This window comes from Danaus plexippus, chromosome 28 (assembly GCF_018135715.1).
Source record: "Danaus plexippus chromosome 28, MEX_DaPlex, whole genome shotgun sequence".
Lineage (NCBI taxonomy): Eukaryota > Metazoa > Arthropoda > Insecta > Lepidoptera > Nymphalidae > Danaus > Danaus plexippus.
The window spans coordinates 2,773,685-2,796,219 of NC_083556.1; the positions used below are offsets into that span (position 1 = coordinate 2,773,685).

Here is a 22,535-nt window from a genome sequence, read left to right on the forward strand (position 1 = left end):
TAATATTTTGTCTTGAAACCGAAGAAACTTAATGTTAAAAATATTACTGTAATAACTCCCCAGCCCCAGCACTACTCCCAGTCCCCGCACTACTCCCAGCCCCCCCACTATTCCCAGCCCCCCACTACTCCCAGCCCCCCCACTACTCCCAGCCCCCGCACTACTCCCAGCCCCCGCACTACTCCTAGCCCCCCCACTACTCCCAGTCCCCGCACTACTCCCAGTCCCCGCACTACTCCCAGTCCTCGATAGTAATTATATAAATGAAACACAACATTATGAATAATCCGTATATTACAATATAGTTTTTATCATACGTTCGTATATCACACTTGCTCCTAGAGCACCAACTCGCCCGCGCCGCAAATATTTTATATTGCTGACAAGAAAAACTCTAAAATTGTAAATTCATATTAAAATTGACATTGACAGAAGAATTGGCGGCAAAAAAGCAAAAATCAAAACTTCATTCAGGATCGAGTCAGCAATAACAGATACATAACCGACAACCACAACGCCACCTACCAAAATAATCGTACACTAAAAGTATCTTTAAAACTTGCTCTTAACATAAAGGAAGCGGCCGGAGACAGAAACGGTTCATAGTAATTTCACTTAAATGCTCTATTAATATCTTTAGTAAACACACTGTCACAGTACTCGGAGACAAACTGATATAAAATTAATTCCAAAGTGCTGATCTATCTAGCCTCACTCCATTATACATAGGAACTAATTTATTTCTCACACTGCTGGTTATTTGGCAGACAGAGTCGGGATCAGCAGCGAGTGCATGAGGTGTGCACTCGTGTGATCTCTACAATGTAAACAACTAAACAAACATATCAATATTTAATACTGTCGGATAGCGGCAAGTCAGCTTGGAACGGCTCACAACAACATTTAAGTACAAATAAAAAACAATATGTCCAAATAAGTTGATTTAGAAAAGTTATTATAAAAATGTCCGCTTCACAGGAAGCGTTCCAGTCGTGAGATTAAAACATAATTACTTATAAATGATACATTAATACAATGTCTGTAATGTATGGGATCGCTTCATATTAAAGGACATCAGGAAATTTTAATTATCCCATTGTTAACATGAAAATTACATTTGCCGAGTCCATTACAAGCATCACAGCGGATGTCGGTTACTCTTAAATTAATTTAAATGATGAAATATCAACACAGTTATATATTTATTTCATATAATGAAGAATAAACTTAAAGTAGTATTATATTGTAGTTAGTGTATCGAGTAAAGTTAAGTACCTCGTGGACTCTCAGTAATGGAGTCGCAAACAATAATATAGCATTACAATAATTCCTATTTAACTATTGATAGTTCACATAAGCATAAAGTAACTATGATCTAAAAGTAAGACATACAGTAATAGTAACTTTGAGACAGGATACACAAGCCACCGGTCACATTCTCATACAAATAAAGTAAAAATGCACAAATAATGATATCTGTACTGAATATTATTGTTTGGATTACTTCTCATGATTTGACAATTGATTACACAGACTGTTTGTTGGAGTGAAAAATCTAAGTGAGTTGTTGGGAACGGTCGGTACAACATACTACATGATGGATTCACATCCCGAGGTCTGTCACCCTCACTGGTAGGTACACTTATCACTTAATCTGTTTCATCACATCACATCACATCACATCACATCACATCACTGTATAGCATCAGCCGAACAACGTCTTCAAGTCCTCCTCGTACAGCGCTATGACCAACATGATCCCGATGCCAGTCGCTAGACCCATCAGCTGCAGGAAACATTGACAGAGGGTGCCCTCCTTGCTGTGAGATGTGCTCAGCTCCGGCATCTGGAACATGTTTACTGATTACGAAACCATCACGGCATGTCATAAATGAGTTTAATATTTGTTCGGCTGAATCTTGAATGTTTTATGGCTATATATATAATGTATGTCTGTCTGTCGCACCATATCTACGAGAGCGATGTACAGGAACATCCCCGCGGCGGCCGCGAACAGCCACCTGGTGGCGCTCGGAGCGTGACCCGCCAGGACGCCCGCGACCATGCCCGCCAGGCACAGAGCCGACGACAGCACGTTGTAGCACACGGCGCGCTTCACTGACATGCCCGCCTTCAGGAGCACCGCGAAGTCACCTGGGGGCGGACGGAATTTGTTAATAACTCAACAGAATGTGCTTAAAGCTGAGTGATCTCATCCCGGGTCCCGCTCACCCAGCTCGTGCGGCAGCTCGTGGCACAGGACCGCGATCGCCGTGGAGAACCCGCCGGCGATGTTGGACGCGAAGGCGGCGCCTGACGTCACACAAGGACACATCAATTGACCGACTCCGAAACAGAGGGTTAGCAATATTTTTGAAAGGATTTTTTTATGATGCTGTACAGAGTCTTAGGAAGCAACAGATCGAAAATAATTTATAAGTAACCGCCGCTGAGAGACCTGTTCGAGAGTTCGTGATGTCAGTATGATGAATAGGAATTACATCACAAACAAACGAATTAATCACTCAGAAACAAAAAAAAGTGTAAAAAAGTGTTGTTTGTAGTAAAGACACTACAGCCCAGACGGCGAGGCGTCGGGGCTCGTGTCTCCGGCCGCAGCAGGTTCGAAGCGCTGCAATGATTTTGGTTATAATATATTCAACGTGTTTCCTGTCCCTCACCAATGGCCATCCCGTCGGTGAAGTTGTGTAGCCCGTCGCCCATGATCACCATCCAGGCCACCGAGGACATGGAGGAAGGCGGCGCGTGGACGTGGCCGTGGGCGTGAGAGTGCCCGTGATGGGCGCGAGAGTGTTCCCTGGGGTGAGAGACAATTAGTGGTTTTTTTTGGGGACGATGATTGGTAAGAACTAGTTACTTTTAGTATGGATGCTCTTTGTAAAGCGTGTTAGTGTGCGTGCCCCTCACCTCAGTATGACGGTGTAACTGTCCCCGTCTTTCAAGTCTTTGACGCCGTCTTCCTTGTGCTTTATGTTATTCATCTCCACCACGGCCTGTGTCTCTGACTTCAGCAGCCAGTCCTTGGCCGTTGGTTCGTTGTCTTTCCCTTCCTGGTTGAGGGCGTTCGAGGACACCACGCTCACCGAGTTGTTGTGGTTGCCTTTGGGGCTGGGCGGGATGCCGTCCCTCAGGTGGTGGTCGTCGTGCGTGTCCGTGTCGATCTCGTCGTAACAGTAGGGGTATTCGGAGTATTTATGTTTGCAGGTCTTGGTGGTCGGATCCCCCTTCTCGTCCCTCTTAAAGATCTTCATGAGGGAATTCGAGGTTGTGTTGGTGATGGGCGCCTTGGACCCACCGGAACAGCCGCCGACTGTCTCGTCTTTCAACACCCTGACGCGGGAGGGTAGTTTGTCTTCTTCTAGCTTCTGTCGTCGCTTCCTCCACTCCACGACCACCGTGAGTCCCTTCTCGGTGAAATAGAAGAACACTACTCCCAACATCGCCGCTAAGCCTTTCCACAAGCCGTCGTCGTGAGACACGGCTGCGTGTCCGTGCTCGTGGTCCAAGGGGCTCATGGCGTGTGGCATGAGATGCAGCAGGGCGTCGCCACAGAGCGTGCCCACGGCCAGCGCCACCAGGAACTGCAGGAGATGGTTGTAGTACGTCTTGTGCATGATAGGGATGACAGCCACCCCGAGTAACCCGCACGCACTGATAGCCGTTATACTCAGCGAGGAGTACAGCCAGACCGCGTACATGTTCTTGGTGTACGCGTTCTCCTTCAGGTCCGCGTCTCTTGCTTCCGTTCTCGATAGATATGATTCTTTGACGCAGCCGTACCTCTCTATGGAGGTGTTCGCTAGTTTTTGGTATAATAGTATAGGGCAGATCGCTTTCAACGTGCCCTCGTTTATAAAGTTGTCTGTGTCGTGATGACCACCTCTGTGATCATGTTCCTCGTGTTTTAACCTGGTGTTCACGGTTGTGATCAGTTCTCCGCTGCTCACGCACTGTTAAAAATCGTATTACTTTTATCAAAACAACGTTGATTAACTGAAAAATGCAATCTTATTTGGGTAGGTGGAGTCTAAACATGGATGTAACTATATGAAAAGTACTTAAATATCTTGGACTAAGAGATGAATCTAAATTAAGTTTAAGTGATAACTACTATCACTACTTCTGTAATCGTATATACTAACATTGACTACGTCTTCTTTGGCCGCCTGTCCGTAGATGTAGTCCTTGGTCTCGGTCCTCTGTGCCCCGCCCTCCACCAGCTTGTGCAGCTCCAGCCCCCTGATCATCTCGTTGAATCCCGTCAGATTCATGGTCATGCTGCCAGCGTCACCGTACAGCCTGAACAGCTGTTCCACATAAGCATCAGGGTTGACGCTCCTCACGTCTCGCTTCTGCCTTATCTTCTGTAACTTCATCTGGTAGCGCGCTTTCGAATCTAATTTCCTTCTCTCTATATTGAAATTCTCTTGTTGTATCAATAACTTCGGTTCGTACGCGTGGACGCCATTGTTTCTGTCTGTGTGTGATGCACACGTGTGAGCGGCGCAGAGCAGGCAGAACATGCACACCGTTACTAGGTGATGGGACATTGTCGTATGCGGTTAATGAAGTCAGGTACTGATGATCATATCTCGAGGAATCTGTGTACAATCAAATCAAAATTCACTTTATTTATTTATTTAAAACAGCTATTTGTACTAAAGGGGGATGCAATTAAGACTGTTTGTAATTTTTTCGTTGGGAGTGCGCTGTATATATGTATATATAACAATTACATTCAGGGCACATCAAAGTTGAACCGAAGCCGATCAGAGCGGTACGTGTGAAGGAAGCTTCCGTCCTCTGACCTCTAGCGCTGACCCCGCGGAGGGCGAAGTGCATACATCATACTAATTAGTTCTTTCGTTTGGATATTTTTATTATATTTTAATTAATCAGTATTATAAAATATATATATCGTTTATTAATTTATGACTCAATGAAAATTTTCTTTGGCAGCATTTCCTTGTTATACCAGAACTTCGCAATGAAGTAATATTGTAAGAATCGTGAGATCAGGCAAGACAAAAAACAATGTAATTATTTTATATTTTGTATGAATCTTCGTATATTTTGAATCGATTTTTCAGTCAGGTTTCTGCCATCACAACCGATACCATTTACATGACTTATAACGCAACATGACGGACACACACTTTTCCTGTCCATCCGTCCTCGTGCCAGTTAACGTTTCGTCGTGCCAGTTAACGCAAAGTTTCGTCGGTCGCTTTACCTTTAAATATATCGCAAAAAAAAATTGCTAAGAAAATATCTCTCTTGAAGCGTGTTGCACAGATTATATAAGAATATTATAATTTGATTTTGTTCTGTGAACAGATTTATTTTATATAAAAAAAATTACCGACTGACGACACTCGCTTATTACACAGCACAACTTTATATAAATTAGTTGGTTTAATATTAATAATTACATAAATGTACGATAAATTAACTTAGCACGAGTAAACGTGCAGCACGTACCGTCTGAAAGTATTACACTCACAGATAATATACAAAGGCATAGAGAAGAAATATATATATGTATTGTGATGTGCTTATATTAGTTTGTTTAAAATATCATCCGATTATAATCTGGATACAAAATAATATTTAAAATATTATATCAATTATATTGTCGAGTGTACTAACACGGGTTAGGTTAGACTTCAGAGTATGCTATATTTAGGATATCAGTCGACTTCCGGCGGATATGAGACTTATAGAGAAAGTAATAGAAAAATGTGACGGAAAGCAATATAGAGAGATTGTTTTAATGAGAATTACGACAAGAAATCTTCTATACATTATATTTAATACAGCTTTACAGTTGTATACACATTTATATATATATAAAAGTCTTGTTAGGTAATCTATTTATAACCTAAAAAAAAACTGTATGGATTTAGCAGGAACTGGTGAAGAGCTTAGAACTAAGAGACGGACATACTATACTTTTCAACACGTTCGAGCGACAAAGAAAAAATTACTCAATTAAATCAAATATTAAGTTATTAACGACATCTAGGGCGGAACAGAGTACGCCGGGTCAGCTAATATATACCTAGTACTAATTCTGAAATTGACGCAGATGGCGTCGCGGACAACAACTAGTTTGTATAAATCTCGCCCCAGAAGAGACGAAACCTCTCATCATTCCATGGATCCACCGTGTGGGTGCCGGCTCCATCGTTGCAGGGAGAGGAGCCTCAACAGTGCCTGGACTTGCGACCCAGGTGTAGCTTTAACGGGCTCTATCTAACGCTATTAATTATTTCAGTGAAATGTATTGATATTTCAATAATAGATTGGTTCTTGATATATTATGCAACGGACCTGGAACTTATTGGCTCTTGGAACGAACATTATACCGAAAGCAATTTAGACGCTGTCGGCGATGTCTCCGAAGGCATTTTTGGATGGCTTAGGCTAAAAAAAACACAAACCAGTATAGACATATATTATTGGAAATCTATTTAAAGTATATAAAACGAATATTCTCGTATTTAATATTAAACACATACTACCGACGTTTCGGTTAGTTTGCAGCAACCGTGATCACGGGGAGACGATATGATGGTAGGCGGAGTAAGTTTAAATTTATTTCAATGTAATATTTTTACCAAATATTCAATATATTTTGACGAAAATAAATTTATTTTCATATAACGTCGTCGATAAGATCTTTATCTGTGTACAAATATTTTTTTTCAGCGGACAGTTTTTCTATTCGGAAGGTTGTTACCGCTAACGTATAACGATAAAAAAGTGTTACGAGCAACATGTTCGATTGTGTGATAAGCTCGATATGGGTCTGAATGTAAAGACAACGCCCAACGCAGATAAAATAAATACTATCGACGCGTGTGTGTTTGTTACTCTCTCAAGCAAAAACTACTGAACGGATTTTAATGGGACTCTGGAGGAAAATACCTTGTATACCACAGTATGATATAGGCTACAAGTTATTCCGTTATTCCTTACAGTTCCCGCGGGAGAAAGACACGATAGTTGTATGTAGATAAGTCCCGTGACACAGACAATAGATGTCGCTGAAGCTTGAATACCATAACTATTTTCTAAGTACGGATCATTCGTTTCTCTGTGAGCGACTCCTAGGTCCGAGCGGTCAAAGTCGCGGGCAGAAGATAGTTTTATAACAAAACAATAAACACTGCACCGTTATAATGTAACGATAGACGGCCGTTGTCTACAGATAAGGTAACAATATATCAATAAATTTTTAACGACTTAGAGAAATATATACGTACATATATACACACACACGCATATATATATATATATATATATATATATATATATATATATGTGTGTGTGTGTTAGTATTAATTCCATAGAAATATATTCAGCAGTTTTTCGCAACAATATCGAATTAAATAATCTATGAAAGAAGTTAACAAGTCAGGAAAAGCCGAGAGGGCTGGATCAAATTCGATTTCATCAAAACCGGTACAGACTTAATTTAATATATTTTTTATTTTCACAGACTTGAACAGATATACCGATTTCGATAAGACTAGGAATAAATAATAGATGACATACAATCTCGAATAAAATCTATCGATACACAATACACCAATAAGGACAATGAAAATAAATTAAATGTATGCATGTCTGTTACATGGAATAGACGGAAACATCTAGAGAACGATAAATACTTAAAATATGTTTCATAGCTTGAGAAAGAATATCTACAAAGATCGCAACAGACGGACCGACAAAAAATAAGACCTTGCAGTAGAGCGTTGAACCGAGCAACGACGCGGTATTAGACATGTATGCTGTACACCAAAACGGATCTTAAGGACGTCAGAATAAAATTAAGATTACATTGCTAAAGATTTTTCACGCTTTTCGAGTAGCAAAATAGACTTTAACACGAGGCAACAAGAAACGTGTTACATAATGAAATACACCGTAACGTGATTAAAATAAAGCTAATTTTCGCTTAACTTTGATTATTATCTTCGTATTCCCAGAATTTGGAGGTAGACAACCTTCGGATTTCTGGATTTCCTTTTTGCGTTTAATATAATTACAATATGAAAGAATGTCCGTCTGTCTTGAACGTAATGATCGATGATTACTTAGAATTGATACCGACCCGCCATCATCAAATTGAACGGTGACGCGGGTTATACATGTTAAAAAGGTTATTGACCTCGATTTTTGGTATATTCGTAACATTGGATGACCCAGTGACCTAGATATAAACTAGTATAGAATACTCATAAAGTAGAAAAAAATTATATTCATTTTGCAATTGTTGAGTTATAAGTTGTAACATAACAATAGTAATAGTAAATAATTAATATTAAACATTTACTTTTCCTCCGAGCATAATAAATTCGATACACAACTGAAAGCGACCACGGAACTAAACCTTAACACGTATAACGAACAAATAATAAAAAAATAATACATACGTAATACTGGCCACGAAAAAACACAAAAAAAAGAAATATAAACACAATATTGGCTGAAAATAAGAAAAAAAGAATAACTTACAAGCTGGTTTTAAATTTAGAACAGTCGGTGAGAGATAAGCTATCGCCTCTACACCAGCCGTTAGTATGGTACTAACGACAGCGTTAGTCACAGAGTAGGCGAGGACACAGAGGCTACACGACCAATGTTTCATATGTACAGAGCGTGTTGATTTATAACGTTAGTTGGAATTTTATTTTGAAACGGATGTACATATTGTGATGGAAATTTAGTTTTATGTATGGATACTGATTCAGCGGGAGAGAAACTACGAATATATAGGTATAGAAACGTCTGCTCGTAATATTAGAACAACCGAGCTTGCTAAATATGGGTATATGTATATTTTTGAATATTTGTCTGTCTGTTTGTTCCGGATAATCTTAGACCGATTTTGACGGGACTTTTGCTGGTAATCAACTGCTGTTACAAGCAGTAATTTGGGCTACTTATTTTATAAATAACAACAATTAATAGAATTGTAGATAACGAAAAAATTATTATTCCACGCGGTGGAAGTCGCAAGCGCAGTTTTGTTATATATTTGTCAGCGTCTCTGGGAGTCAGGCGACGTTTAGGCTTCAATAATGTTTTATAATATTGCTATCTCTGTTATCTTGATGACGTAAACGTCGAGGACAAACATAATGGCGGCCACGAAATACGATTACAAGCGTTACGTTTCAATAACGTAAATATTCCGTTACGTTACGGTGAACAGAACGTATGTGGGTTTCAGTATGAGGCTGCATTTATAATTTGTGTTTTTTTAACCTTTACCTATTAACGACTTTACACGAATGAATAGTTATATATATAGACCATTTTCTTCTTGCGACCGAATCTAACTCCCGACGGAAACCTCGTCAAAACCGGTCCAGTAATTTCAGCGAGTCATTCGCATGAATAGACAATTCAGATTAAATTAATGTTTTTGTTCTGTTAATTCGTTAAAACGTCAAATTATAAATATTGAACTCGGTATGTTAAACTGACACCATTGTTTTGTTACTGTCTCACATACATATAAAGATGATTTACGTATATGATATTTGACTCTGCGGTAACCTTAGTACGAGGTGACGTAAACTCTACACCGATAGTTCAAAGGTAAACCGTCGACGTAACAAATATTACACGTATCAGTAATTAAATCATTTGTTGTGATTATTTTTTGATCGAGAGGTTTGCGATGTTTTTTTTTGGTGTAATGACAGAACATACATACATATCAAATATATTTTCCAATACGAAAGTAATGATTTATCTTCATATATATTTATTACACACAAACGCCAGAGTAATTAACTACAAACATTTATTTCATACGTATAACATAATAATTGAATTTAATTTAATTTCTACAAGTTTCCTGAACATAAAAAACTTTTATAAATTATGAATAGTATAATTGCATTATTAAGGACACTTCAGATTGAGACCAACGTCACATATAGTCATACCTATTTACATCGCCTTTAGATATAAAGAATAATCTCTACATACCAAACACAAGTCCATGCGTATACGGTGCGTATAAGACAAAAAATATTTCGTGTCTGTCTGTCTATTTATTCCGGCTAACCTACGGAACTGCTAGATTGTTTATGACGAAACTATTATCGTCTACAATGGTTTGATACTCTTATATAAAAACGAAGCTGAACTAAGAAATGTCTGAGGAATTTATTTATTATACTTTTATTTATAAATAGTTTAAAACATTAATCCATACAAATGAATAAAATCTTCAAGTTATTTTCCCTCCTCGCATCTAAATTTATATGATTTAAAATGTTAATCTGCTGATAACTTGACAACTTAACAAAACTGGATGCGGTTTTTGTGATCACAGAAGCACTCTTTTATATTTATCTACATGACTCGGTAAATGAAAGCCCATACTTTAAATGAATTACTGGCAGAGAAATTCTATTGTAATAAATAATGTGTATTTGTGAACGAACAAATATGGGTGTAACTTTTACATTAAAACTAAAACATTTACTCTTTTTTTTAACAAATTGTTATTGTTATTGTTACATATCATTTTATTCAAATCTTTATTTAAATGACTTATTATAGAAATGGAAAAGCGTCTTTTTACATTTACAATACCTAGCTTTATTAAATGATATGTTATGGAGGTATCAAGATATCTTATGGATCATTTACGTCATGAAATCAATGGACACCATTGATGGGTTATATGAGCGTGTCGGGTTATAATGCTGTATTCAGATAGTAATGGCAATTTGATATCAATACTTACAGATCTCATAAAAATCCGTTATACAAATCGGAGCACACGTAATTAGATGCGGATGGGATGGCATCCATCCCGAGACTGACAAAATTTAATTCGAAAAACATTTATATACAGACGATCGACCAATACGGAAGCAGGAAGGATGCGTTTTTACAGTTCCAATTTCAAATAACGCTCCATTAGACGAATTGTTCGCGCCCTTTTGTTTTTTTTTTTTCATTTTATGTACAATTAGTTTGTCACAAGACGGAATTGTTTTGTGCCAATGTATTAAAAAAATGCAATAAATATGTAAACAATTGTTTTCGAATGCCACAGATGCTCAATGACAGAATTGAAGATAAATTTTGGAAATTATTTAGCAAATAAAAAGAAACAGAAGCTAAATCGAAAGCGATTTTTTTTCGTGAATAATAGCTACTATATTTTTATCGAATAAAAAAATGTATGCAAAACATCGAATTGACCGGTAACCTTACGTTTAACTCATCCCTAGACCCTAGTGTGTACATGTTATTATAAGTAAATCACTAAAGTGCATCTGATTAAAACGACTCGCTGCAATCATTCTGATTGGTACATCAATTTGACATAAATGTATCAGGCTTTTAAATGAAACTAGTATTTTTCGGATGAACTACGCGTGATTTATTTATTTATTAAATCACGCGTAGTTCATCCGCAAAATACTAGTTTCATTTAAATGAATAAAACTCGCGAAAATCTTAGATCACATTATGTATCAGGCTGTATGGTTTGAACTGACGTCGTTTAACTTGGTGTAACAAAAAAAAAACTACCTCATTTTTTTAATTATCGATTTTCCGTCGTGTCAAATAGAATTAAATATTACAACAAACAACAGTTAAACAATTATCGTTGAATAATTAAATAAATGATTAGTCATAAAGTTATTTACATTTATTTTTATATACTGAATCAAAAAGCTCTACGGACAGATGTAACAGGTGAAAATAATATTATCAGTGTATACCATCCTAATGAAAAATAATTCTTATAAACAGCCACTTCTTGAAATTTTGTCTGGCCTTGTGCCCAATGGGACAGACGATGTCGATAAAGAAAGATGGACTTATATAATATAAGTATATAATAATTATCGATTAAAGAGATTTTAATACATTTTATAATGTTGTATTCAATAGTTATTTGCTTTAGTCGGCCATTTTGTATATATAAAAACGTCCGCAGGCTTCGCGTGTAGAGGAAAACAATTACATTTAATATATACATTAAGATATTTATATAGTGAATGTATTTTTTTATTATATTGGGTCTTCTCTTATGATATTATTAAGATCAATAAACCTGATAGGAATCCACTGACTAACTATCTCTCTCCCACTTTCTACATTTGTGTATCTTTCTTTCTCACTCCTTGAGCGTAAAACGTTAAACGCAACCTTGTCGGAAGTCGCATGAGAGGTTTCACTTATTTATTGACTAATTAAAAGAAAAAAGTCATCACAATATTAATAACAATTATTGATCAAAACACAAAATGATCGAAGCAGTTAAAATAATGTTTAAAGAAAATAAAAACCAAGTCAGGTGATGCAAGCCATTGGCTTTATCTGTCTGGACTGCTGCCGAGATCCGTTCACTTTACCCCCACTTTCATATCGGTTGTAATGCGACATGCCATATACGGTAAAAAAATTATTTCGTAAAATTTAAACTTGAATAACAATATGACAAACTTATTCCACTTCTATTTGTAGTCACTTGTTATGCATATACCATATATATATATATATATATGAAGTTAATTCTCTCCCTAAATAGTTTATTAAAATCATATAACTGCAATATGGACTGGATGAGTCTGAGACGGTCGCGTCCAAACAAACTATCCAGTTTCATAATATTTTATATATATGTATATAATTTTATTGGAACAGCAAATTACGTCACAAAGTTAGTTTTATATACATCGTGTTTATAATATACACACACGCATAACACGCTGTATATAAATATATATATTTAAGCCTGTCTTACACCTTGTTACTAGATCTAAAGTTCTAGATTTTAAAAATAAACGTCAGTGATGACTCTCGGCGTTACGTGATTCACGAATATAATTTTAGACACGGTATTTTTAATAAATGTTATTATTAGGTATATCACGTTGAAGCAATGTTAGAAGTGTTATAGATCATCTATGAACATAATCGTATTACATCAAAACTAGTCCAGCATCAAACGAACAGGCTGTCTAAAGATTTTTCGTCACCTCCAAAATTGTATTTCATATACATAGATTACCGAACTCAAATGCATTGAAATAAAAAAAAACAAACCTCATAATTAAATATATACAGTGGTCCGAATTAAGAGCTTTCTCGTAACGCATCAAACAAACATATTTAAAGATTTATCACAGCATCAGTCCTCTACCATGTACAAGAGACTGCTTCTGACGAACACCAGTTTACGAGATTACAGTGTACAAACAAACACTCAAAATATTTAAAGCAGTTACCCGTGTCGTGGGTCCCTGGGTCTACACAGGGTCCTTTTTTATCATTCAGAGACGATACATTTCTTCATGCAGCGTGTTAGTAATTTTAATTCAATGTGTAACATGCCCCTTCATTACGAGGAAGTGTCCATGACGTATGTGGGTAGTCTTGCACAATACTCGTACGTAGTCTTTTATCAGCTCCTGAGTAGTATGCCAGACTGATACGTTATACGTAGATTCTTGGGCCAAACACCTACGTTGTCTTGGACCAGACTTACACGTATAGTCCTGTGAACGACTTACGTATAGTCTTAGACTAAACCTTTACATAGAGTTTTATTCTAGACTACTACTACGTAATGTTGTGCCAGATTCTTACGTATAGTCAAAATAATATAAAATATCATTAGAATTTATCAAATATTAAGTAAGAACTTCGAATTCAGACCTAGTAGGTTCGTTTCAATTTTGGTTAGGTAGAGAGAGGAGCTTGGCCGGTGGAGGTGAGCGTTTACGCGTTAGATAGGGGCACCTTAAACCTACACCTGGGTCGCAAGTCCCAGGAACTGTTGAAGCTCCTCTCCCTGCAACGCGATGGACCCGGCATCCGCACGGTGAATCCATTGAATGCTGAGAGGTTTCGTCTCATAACGTTCTTTACTTCACACTATACGTATTTAGTTATTCTAATAGTTATAGGCTTTAAGATTATATATTAGTTCGTAGCATTCACGGAGATTTATGTCAAAAACCTTGAAACTGTCGGTGTGTAGGTTGTCAATGTAAACACACATAGGTCGCAGTAAACGCAGCGATGAAATATTGCAGGGTATAAATGTTTCGTTGGCACTGACGTTTGTATATTATTAAACCACTACTATATAACGAAATATTAACTGAAGGAACACAGATTGACAGAACAAACATTCAAACATACAAACTATACAATGTACGTCGAATATACGCAATTTTCGAAGCAACGAAAATTCGAACCTAGGACGTTGGTATCACAATACAACAACTTCACCAAATCCGCTATCGCGTAGTGCCTAACTAATGAAAACTACAATATTTCTGATGTCAGAATGTTTGCATCCAATGCTTGCTCGCTATATATAAATAACTTTTAAATTATTCACGTACTGACCTACGACACACATCAGCACACCCACTCAGCAATGTATATTATACAAGCGCGTATTAATACTATTATATATACTTAACACAAGTTTCTAACGTCATACAACATACGAAGCGTTTCGCGTTTCTCATTAAACATAACGTTAATACTATATAATTACGTGAGAGGATTTATGAATGAAAAACTCTTATCTCCACTTCTATTAAATTTCAGATCTGAGCTATTTGTTTTGTCCACGTCGTTATAGAACAGATCATAATGTGTTAGTTTCAGTGTTTATGTGTAACAAACATACATAAATTCTTTCTGACATGTCCATATATAGCAAAACCAGTTTTGCTAATCAAACTATTAATATGGAAAACACAATAAACTATAAGGAAAACTACTGAGCATATTCTGATTAGACTTTGTATATTTGAAACATGCAAAAGCAAAGAATTTATTATTGAAATACAAACTAAAATACATTTGTACTACTATAACTATCCTCTTATTTAAACATATTACTCGCTCTTAAAACTCCATCATAATTGGTACAGTATTTAGTGTGAGAGAACATTCATTAAATATCACTTATAATCATTGTATTGTATACAGTACTGTAGATACATTTTGTGGTGTATTACCCACAATGCCACATTTATTTGCTTTACCCACAAGGCTTTTTGCATTATAAGATAACAAACTCAATGCTACCTAAAAAATTAATTGAAGGTCAGTCTCTATTGAAGCGGAGCAGTTCTACACCAGCTGACTCGGAACAAGATTTGAATTATTTGTCAAATTAATTAAAATTAAGGCAGTTTTATATGTGGTGTTGCACAGATTTTTAATTAAATAAAGCAACTTGATAGTAAAAGAAGTAATATAATGTGCTTAAAAATTATCTGCTTCAAACTTCAGACATTTTTCCAAGTTTATTAAGTTACAGAAATGATAACAACATTATATATATATATATATATATAATGTTGTTTGTACATCAATGAAAATCCACAGAATATTGAACATTTCGTCCTTCTATTATAGTATAATATAGTATTGAAGAGGAAAAAAAAAATACCTACAATTTATTTATCCACGCAAATTATTATTTTTCATCATCTTTAAATATGTAGTAATAAAAATTATTTACAAGTAGTTGAAAAAAAAAGATTTCAATATCTATAGATCTATAGAGACGAAACCTCTTAGCATTCAATGGATCCACCGTGCGGGTGCCGGGTCCATTGCGTTGCAGCGAGTAGAGCTTCAACAGTGCCTGGGACTTGCGACCCAGATGTAGGTTTAAGGGACCCCTATATAATGCGCGTTAGTTAGGGGCCCCTAATGAAACGTTGAATTTTTTTTTTTAATAAGATTCGCGAGCTACATTTGCCTAATCTGATATATATTCCAGCGTCCCTTACATTAACTATTTGTTTTGTAATATCTTTATATTAGGTATGATTTAATTTATTTTATAATAACTCTATAAACAAATTTAGTTTTTGTAGGTATGTTTGTTATTCAATGGCTATGTGTTGTTATGTACATTAAAACATTACCTCGTACTCAACAATACATTAATGTCAAATATTTCCACGGAAAACATGTATAAATCAAAACATAAATTAAAAGTTAAATAAAAATTTTATTTCAAGTGACCAAACATTACTTCATAGTGCATAGACAATATTAACGTAAAAAAATTACATTAATATCCTGGAGGTTAAAGGCCCGCCTCTCATACTTGAGGGTGCAGTTTCGAAACCTGGCAAGTACCAATGTGATCTTTTCCAAATCATATGTACTTTCTAACAGTATTTAGACACCACTGATGGACGGTGAAGGAAAACATTGTGAGGAAAACTGGTCTTGTAATAAATTATAAGACTAAAATCGCCAACCCGTCTTGAGCAAGTGTGATGATTAACGCTCTAACCTTCTCCATGTGACAAGAGGCCTTTGCTTCTACAGGCTGATGATGATGATGAATTTCCTTGTTATGTATATCCCATAAGAATAATCTTTTCAAATTTATATAATAGTAACAGTTTTTAAATGATAATTGTATCAATAATGATTATATATATTTTATTACTTTAATGAATCAATAATACTAACCGTAATTTAAACGCTATGGCTTTCTAAAATTTCCAACACTAAAACTTAATGTTAATTCATTTTATATAATATAAATATAATAAAATTAATAATGTCCAGTTAATATTGTTATTGTTAGAAAGATTTCGTTATCTTTGTATTGGAAATTTTTAATACCATTGTATTGTGAATTTAAGTGTGAATAATAATTTAACGCTTATTTATCTTAATTTGCTGTCCTATTGATGATAATGAATAATGATAACATTGTTGACGAAGCGGCAAAAACTTAAGAAAAAAAACCTTCCGGGTCTTTAGTCAAATGAAGTTTATAAAAACCAACTTCCTAAGTTTCCGATAGCTTCGTAGTTGTCTTAATTAAATTTGTAACAGTCGCAACAGTTGCGACGAATGAAACACACTCGTTAATTATAATGCCGAAGCGTGGGTTTAACTCCATGACTATTAATACGAAGACAGTACGCACGAGTTTATCTCGCAGTTTCACAACACTGGAATGGTATGGATAGCCCGGCACCATAAAAAGACATAAGGTGACATTTGAACTACTAATAAACCACTGACCTGTATTCACGAAACGCTTCCCTGTGGCCCCCTTTGTGAGATTCCATTCAAAAGTTTACGTAATAATGAAAATAAACACCAACAAATACGGTTTATTTCACTTAATGATCATTTAGTTATCACGATTTCTCTATTCCTGACACACGCGAGACATCTGCGCCAGCAGCTGAACTGTGGAGTTACTTAGATTATCAAAAACATGCCAATTTTAAACCACAGATTATTTTTGAAGAAATATTAAAGAGTAGTAATATTATACAATAGCATTTATTTAATAGTAATATTAACTTAATCTACACTTAATTGTTGTTGCAAGTATAGTTAATATATTCTTATATGTTTTTACGATTTCTCTAGCAAATTAATTATTTTAATTATTAGTGTAGCACATCACTAGTGTGACAAGTTTGTACTGTCTTATGGTCACCCTAACCCACTTCTTGTCACTACAAACCCTACTTCATTCACGTCAAATTGAAAAATCGATGATTTCGGAAACTTTGTTCCTAGTATAGTTTCTGATTTACCTGTAATTTATCATTTTCTTCATAAATGAGTCGTAATATTTAGTCAAATAACTAGTTGAAATAAGTGCACAATGATAAAAGCTATTTTAGTTTTTAATAATCATGGCAAGCCGAGATTATCAAAATTCTATCAGTACTTTGTAAGTGAAAGTATAGAAGTAATATTTAATCACTATTTTTAACCGATATCGCCAAAAAAGTTTCATAATATTGTATGTGATGTACTGTAACAACTGTTAATAAGGTTAAAGTAATATATTGGTATTTTGTAAACGGAGGATTAATGTGTTATATACTTCCAATTCTAGAATGAAGATATGCAACAACAGATAATAAAAGAAACGTTTCAATTAGTGTCGAAAAGAGATGACAATGTGTGCAATTTTCTGGAAGGCGGCAGGTGTGTAGATGATCCCATTACTTCTTATGTTGATGAATTTATATTGTAAAAGTAATCAAATTGTGAGGCACTCGGTCAAGTGATCATAGACGAATTAAACTATAACTATATGGAATATCCACATAATTGTCATTATACTGGCACTAGTGAAGTCACTATATGGAGTACTCGTAGCGAGAAAAAGCCTTACATCATTTGTAGAACAGCTAACACTCTTTCACCGTTTGACTGATATTAACTGAACATAGCCAAAAACTACAAGATAGCTGGCTTTCAAATGAAAAAATCACATTGATATCGGTTGATCCGTTCATGAGTTACAATGACATACACACATTTATGTCATATTTATAACTCTCTTTGTATGGGAGGTTACAACATCATATCATTAAGCAAACACTTCCAAATCCTTAAATGCATGTTACTGTTTCCTTCCAGTCTCATCGGTGGTTCAGACTACAAATTAATATACAGACACTATGCGACACTATACTTTGTGTTCTGCGTCGATTCCTCGGAGAGTGAGCTGGGAATATTGGATCTCATACAGGTTTGTGTGGAATATTACTTTTTGATCGGTAATCGTTCTGATTGGGTTAAGTTGATGAATTAATTGCTGACTTGAACTAATGCGGTTAATGAGAACAATTGTGATCTGTTATTATTTAGACAGATATTTGACTGTAGAATGAAAGAGTATTTTAATGTTTAACAAGGGCATATTCCTATATTTTGGTGTGAAGTTACTAAGTAAAAAAATTCAATCAATTATAAACAAACTTCAATAGATATTTAAGTAAATTTGAAATCAATGATGAAAATACTTTTTGAGCATTTTTTTTTTTGGGAAACATTTCTAAACACTTATTTAAGGAGAAAAAATTAAAAAATCCAGCAGATGATGCAAATTTCTCCATTTTTTGCATAAGTCACCACTAATTGGCCCATGATATTTGTCCCATATATCAATGAACATTTTATAACTGCATAGACAAGACCTCTCATGATTTAATGGATCCAATGTGCGGGAGCCGGGTCCATCGTGTTGCAGGGAGAAGACCTTTAACAAAGTCTGGGACTTGTGACCCAGGTGTAGGTTAAAGGGGTCCCTATTTAAAGCAAGTTATACTCTCACCTTCACCATCCAAGCTCCTCTCTCTACCTTACTAACATGCCATTTTTATGAACTGTAGGTGTTTGTTGAAACCCTGGACAAATGCTTCGAGAATGTCTGCGAGTTAGACCTGATCTTCCACGCGGATGCTGCACACCAGGTATTGGATGAGCTGGTCATGGGAGGGATGGTGCTTCAGACTAATATGGCAGATATATTATGCAGGCTCGCCGAACAAAACAAAATGCAGAAAGCTGAGGTATGTCCTATATACATATACTGCGTCATAATTAATATTACAGGATTTCATTAGGGCTTTGAGTTCAACCTCAAATATTCTTGACACAGAAAGTATATATATATATATAAAAATATATATGTGTGTGTGTGTGTCTGTTATTCTGATAAAACTTTTTTCATACTAAATCAATGTATATAATTGTCTAGTTGAGTAAAAGAAAAACCAAATTTTCTTTTTATTTTTCAATCAAAATTGTTAGAAATAATATATACAATTTTATCACCTTCAGTAGTTATAGTGACACATATATGGTTACTGGCATCTAAAAATATTCAAGGATACGTCCGCCCAAAACAAAAATAAGTAGAGCTGTATCAAGTGTTATTATAATGTAAAGTATTCTCATATTGCAAGCTAATTTTTGTCCGAGACATCGTCTGAGTGGACAGTAGAATAAGCCTGGGAAGTGTGTAAAATTAAAACATTATAGGTGTACACGACGCTGTCTATACACTATAATATTTTGCTTCGCCCCTTGATAACTACACGGAATATCACTACATAATATAGCCAATGTCTCGTTCCGCTGTCTAAGCTACATCACCGTAAAGTTTAATCAAAATTCGTTAAGGAATTTCTGCCTGAGAGAGGAACAAACATACATACATATATATGTATATATTGTAATTAATAATATAAATAGGATAACAACCTCTTGAACATCATTAAGAAATGTTGAAGATCAATAGAGCTTTTTAACTGATTATATATAAAATTGTTATTTAAATAGTTTTATAATATATGTTTAAAGTATGAAATACTATTATACAGGAGGTCACACAGGTTTCTCGCACTGTTTATCTAATTACATACAATCCTGTTAAAGTTAAACTGTCCGCGAGGTGTCCTTAAAGGCATTAAAATGTCAAAGCTCAAATGACATGACAGCTACGTGAAAGATGAAAAGAGTCTTTTATAATCTATAATAATGAAATATAATGTCCGTTTGTTTAGTTTCGTTTTGATGGTATTAAAAATGTATATAATTTTAATGTTTTTTTATAAGTAGGTCTCAATAAAATTTTAGCTCCGCCGGTTTTCGTCAGTCACGTCGATACATACAGTTTAGTTAATAATGAATCATCGGATACGTTAGAATCGTTATTAATACAGAAACATCTTAAGACTAAATAATATAAGTCGGAGGCGGTAAGCCGTATTATATGTACTGTCAGCGATGATTAACGCTTACGGCATAATCCTGGTATTTCCAGGCTGGTATATCCGCGGCTCCGGCCAGGGCCGTGTCTGCTGTCAAGAGTATGAATCTACCACAGCAGCTGAGGGACATTAGACTGCCCGACCTTCCGCAGGCCATCAAGGTATGACGGAGGAACAGTTTAAGAGAAATGAGAGTTTTTGGAGCAAACTAGAGAGTTGAAGTGAGATTTATTTGTGGATTGTTGGGGGTGTTAGCTGAAAGGTGTGTTTGAGAATTTGAATGTTTGTGGTCCATTTGCTAGGAGGGTAGTTGAATAATTTGAAAGTTATATAAAGGGGGGTTAAAAGTAGTTGATTGTGGAAATTGTTTTAAAGAAAGAAATACTAAAATGAGAGGATATAGATATAGTTTGATGAAGCTGAGACAGGGATTGCATCTTTTTATGAGTGATATTGGGATATTAAATAATGTTTGGGTTGGTTATGTAAAATATAGAGAGGAAAAATGTCTGGTAAAGTTAAGGAAACAGAACAATAGTAGGAAGTAATTACATGGGGCATGCATGTACCCACACTGTGACTGCAATGATAATTATTTTGTTTCTTTCAGGATCTGAAGTTCTGACCTACACAGCAGGCGTATCCCGCCACAGTAACAATAGCCAGCAACATATTCAACTCAATATACACCAACGACAAATATCAAAACATACAGAGAGACAACATCACTAATAAGTTCTTTGGCTCGGAATCCCTCAGTCACAAGTTCTCTGAGACCTTCACAGAGAATTACCAACAGACGGACGGAATAAACTTCCCAAATTATGAGACTAATTATGACAGAGAGAGGGCAGTGTATCAAGACCTCAGCGGCACAGTAGAGAGCAAACACAAGGACAAGAAGAGAAAGAAGAAGAATAAGTAATATATGTAGAAAATACAAGTTTGATGATAAAGGCTTTGGTTGAATAAAATATAATTTCTTAATATGTCATTTTAATATAAGATTTGTATAAAAAAAAATGTTAGTTAGTTTAATAATAAGTAATGAAAAGAAATTTATCAATATTAGGTTAACTTTTTTGATACACAAAGTACTGTAGAGCTAAGTTTTTGTCGTCGTGTAGCCCTTAGCACAGGTCTGTGAGTTGATCTGTATGGTCATAAAACCTTCACAGTCGAATAAATTAATTTAAATGTATTAAATCAAAAATATCTGATTCCCAGGTGTATTTGTTACATTCCATAATTATTCATGTTTGTTATTTTCGCAAAAGTATTAGCAATATATTTTATATTAAAACTGTAGTTTTATTTTAATTTCTGTTATAAATAAACGTGGTCTTGAACTATTATCAAACTATGTTGCATTCAACAACTCGCTTTTCAACTACGAATTCAGATTGTAAAATGAAGTTTTTAAATATTAAAATAGATGGCGCTACTTCACTAGCGCCATCTATCGTTTATTTTGAAATTAAATACAACGCTAGCTTACAAGTAGTTACATACTGCTTGCTACTCGTTAATAGATGGCGTCACATACCGATGTTTATTCTCCCGCGATAATAGATGGCGCTACACGACATTTCTTTTATCACTCACCCTGTAGTAAAATTTTGATTTGAATTCTCTATTTTAATACGTAAAGCTAGATAATGCTATATCACCAGCAGGTCCGTTTTATGTTGTACGCAGCGTTTGAAATTCTTTATATATTACATAAATTAAATGACGATATATTAATGAAACTGATGTCAATGACTCCTTTCGACTATTTCAACTGATTATAATGTAATGTGAGGGATGTCAACAATTAATACAATAGGACATATAAAGGACATGAACTACGCATGAGCATAATTTATGGTTGAAACAATTCTTCATGTACATGCTTAGCACGAGTCTCCATCGTTACACTACACACGAGGCGTC

At 35.5% G+C, this 22,535-nt stretch overlaps 2 protein-coding genes across 5 annotated transcripts; one reads left to right on the forward strand and one right to left on the reverse strand.

The window, feature by feature from the left end:
- Positions 1 to 276: 276 nt before the first annotated feature.
- Positions 277 to 17,269, reverse strand: LOC116776176 (zinc transporter foi). 3 transcript variants are annotated; one of them, XM_032669289.2, is made up of 7 exons: positions 17,098 to 17,269; positions 4,164 to 4,622; positions 2,929 to 3,971; positions 2,682 to 2,818; positions 2,233 to 2,313; positions 1,967 to 2,154; positions 277 to 1,846 (listed from the first exon to the last, which is right to left on the reverse strand). In XM_032669289.2, the coding sequence occupies exons 2-7, from the start codon at positions 4,569 to 4,571 to the stop codon at positions 1,706 to 1,708; spliced, it is 1,998 nt and encodes a 665-aa protein (XP_032525180.2). In that variant the 5' UTR covers positions 4,572 to 4,622; positions 17,098 to 17,269; the 3' UTR covers positions 277 to 1,705. The 3 variants fall into 3 exon arrangements, with proteins under 3 accessions (XP_032525180.2, XP_032525181.2, XP_032525182.2); XM_032669290.2 differs by lacking the exon at positions 17,098 to 17,269 and adding an exon at positions 10,799 to 10,885; XM_032669291.2 differs by lacking the exon at positions 17,098 to 17,269 and adding an exon at positions 8,548 to 8,676.
- A 272-nt stretch (positions 17,270 to 17,541) lies between these two features.
- On the forward strand, positions 17,542 to 21,903 carry LOC116776322 (AP-3 complex subunit sigma-1). Of its 2 annotated transcripts, none has more exons than XM_032669500.2 (6): positions 17,542 to 17,764; positions 17,933 to 18,024; positions 18,463 to 18,574; positions 19,218 to 19,397; positions 20,654 to 20,761; positions 21,211 to 21,903. In XM_032669500.2, exons 1-6 carry the CDS (start codon positions 17,696 to 17,698, stop codon positions 21,223 to 21,225), a joined length of 576 nt encoding a protein of 191 aa, XP_032525391.1. In that variant the 5' UTR covers positions 17,542 to 17,695; the 3' UTR covers positions 21,226 to 21,903. The 2 variants fall into 2 exon arrangements, with proteins under 2 accessions (XP_032525391.1, XP_061381361.1); XM_061525377.1 differs by having other exon boundaries at positions 17,572 to 17,626.
- The last annotated feature ends 632 nt before the right edge of the window (positions 21,904 to 22,535 follow it).

Bases quoted from the DNA above. Each gene is read 5' to 3' on its own strand.
- LOC116776176 (XM_032669289.2), bottom strand. From the start codon at position 4,571: ATGTCCCATCACCTAGTAACGGTGTGCATGTTCTGCCTGCTCTGCGCC. The intron at 3,972-4,163 runs GTTAGTATATAC...GATTTTTAACAG, and splicing joins CCAAAGAAGACGTAGTCAAT to TGCGTGAGCAGCGGAGAACT. The intron at 2,314-2,681 runs GTGAGGGACAGG...GTGTGACGTCAG, and splicing joins CACCGACGGGATGGCCATTG to GCGCCGCCTTCGCGTCCAAC.
- LOC116776322 (XM_032669500.2), top strand. From the start codon at position 17,696: ATGATAAAAGCTATTTTAGTTTTTAATAATCATGGCAAGCCGAGATTA. The intron at 17,765-17,932 runs GTAAGTGAAAGT...TTCCAATTCTAG, and splicing joins CAAAATTCTATCAGTACTTT to AATGAAGATATGCAACAACA. The intron at 18,025-18,462 runs GTGTGTAGATGA...GTTTCCTTCCAG, and splicing joins AATTTTCTGGAAGGCGGCAG to TCTCATCGGTGGTTCAGACT.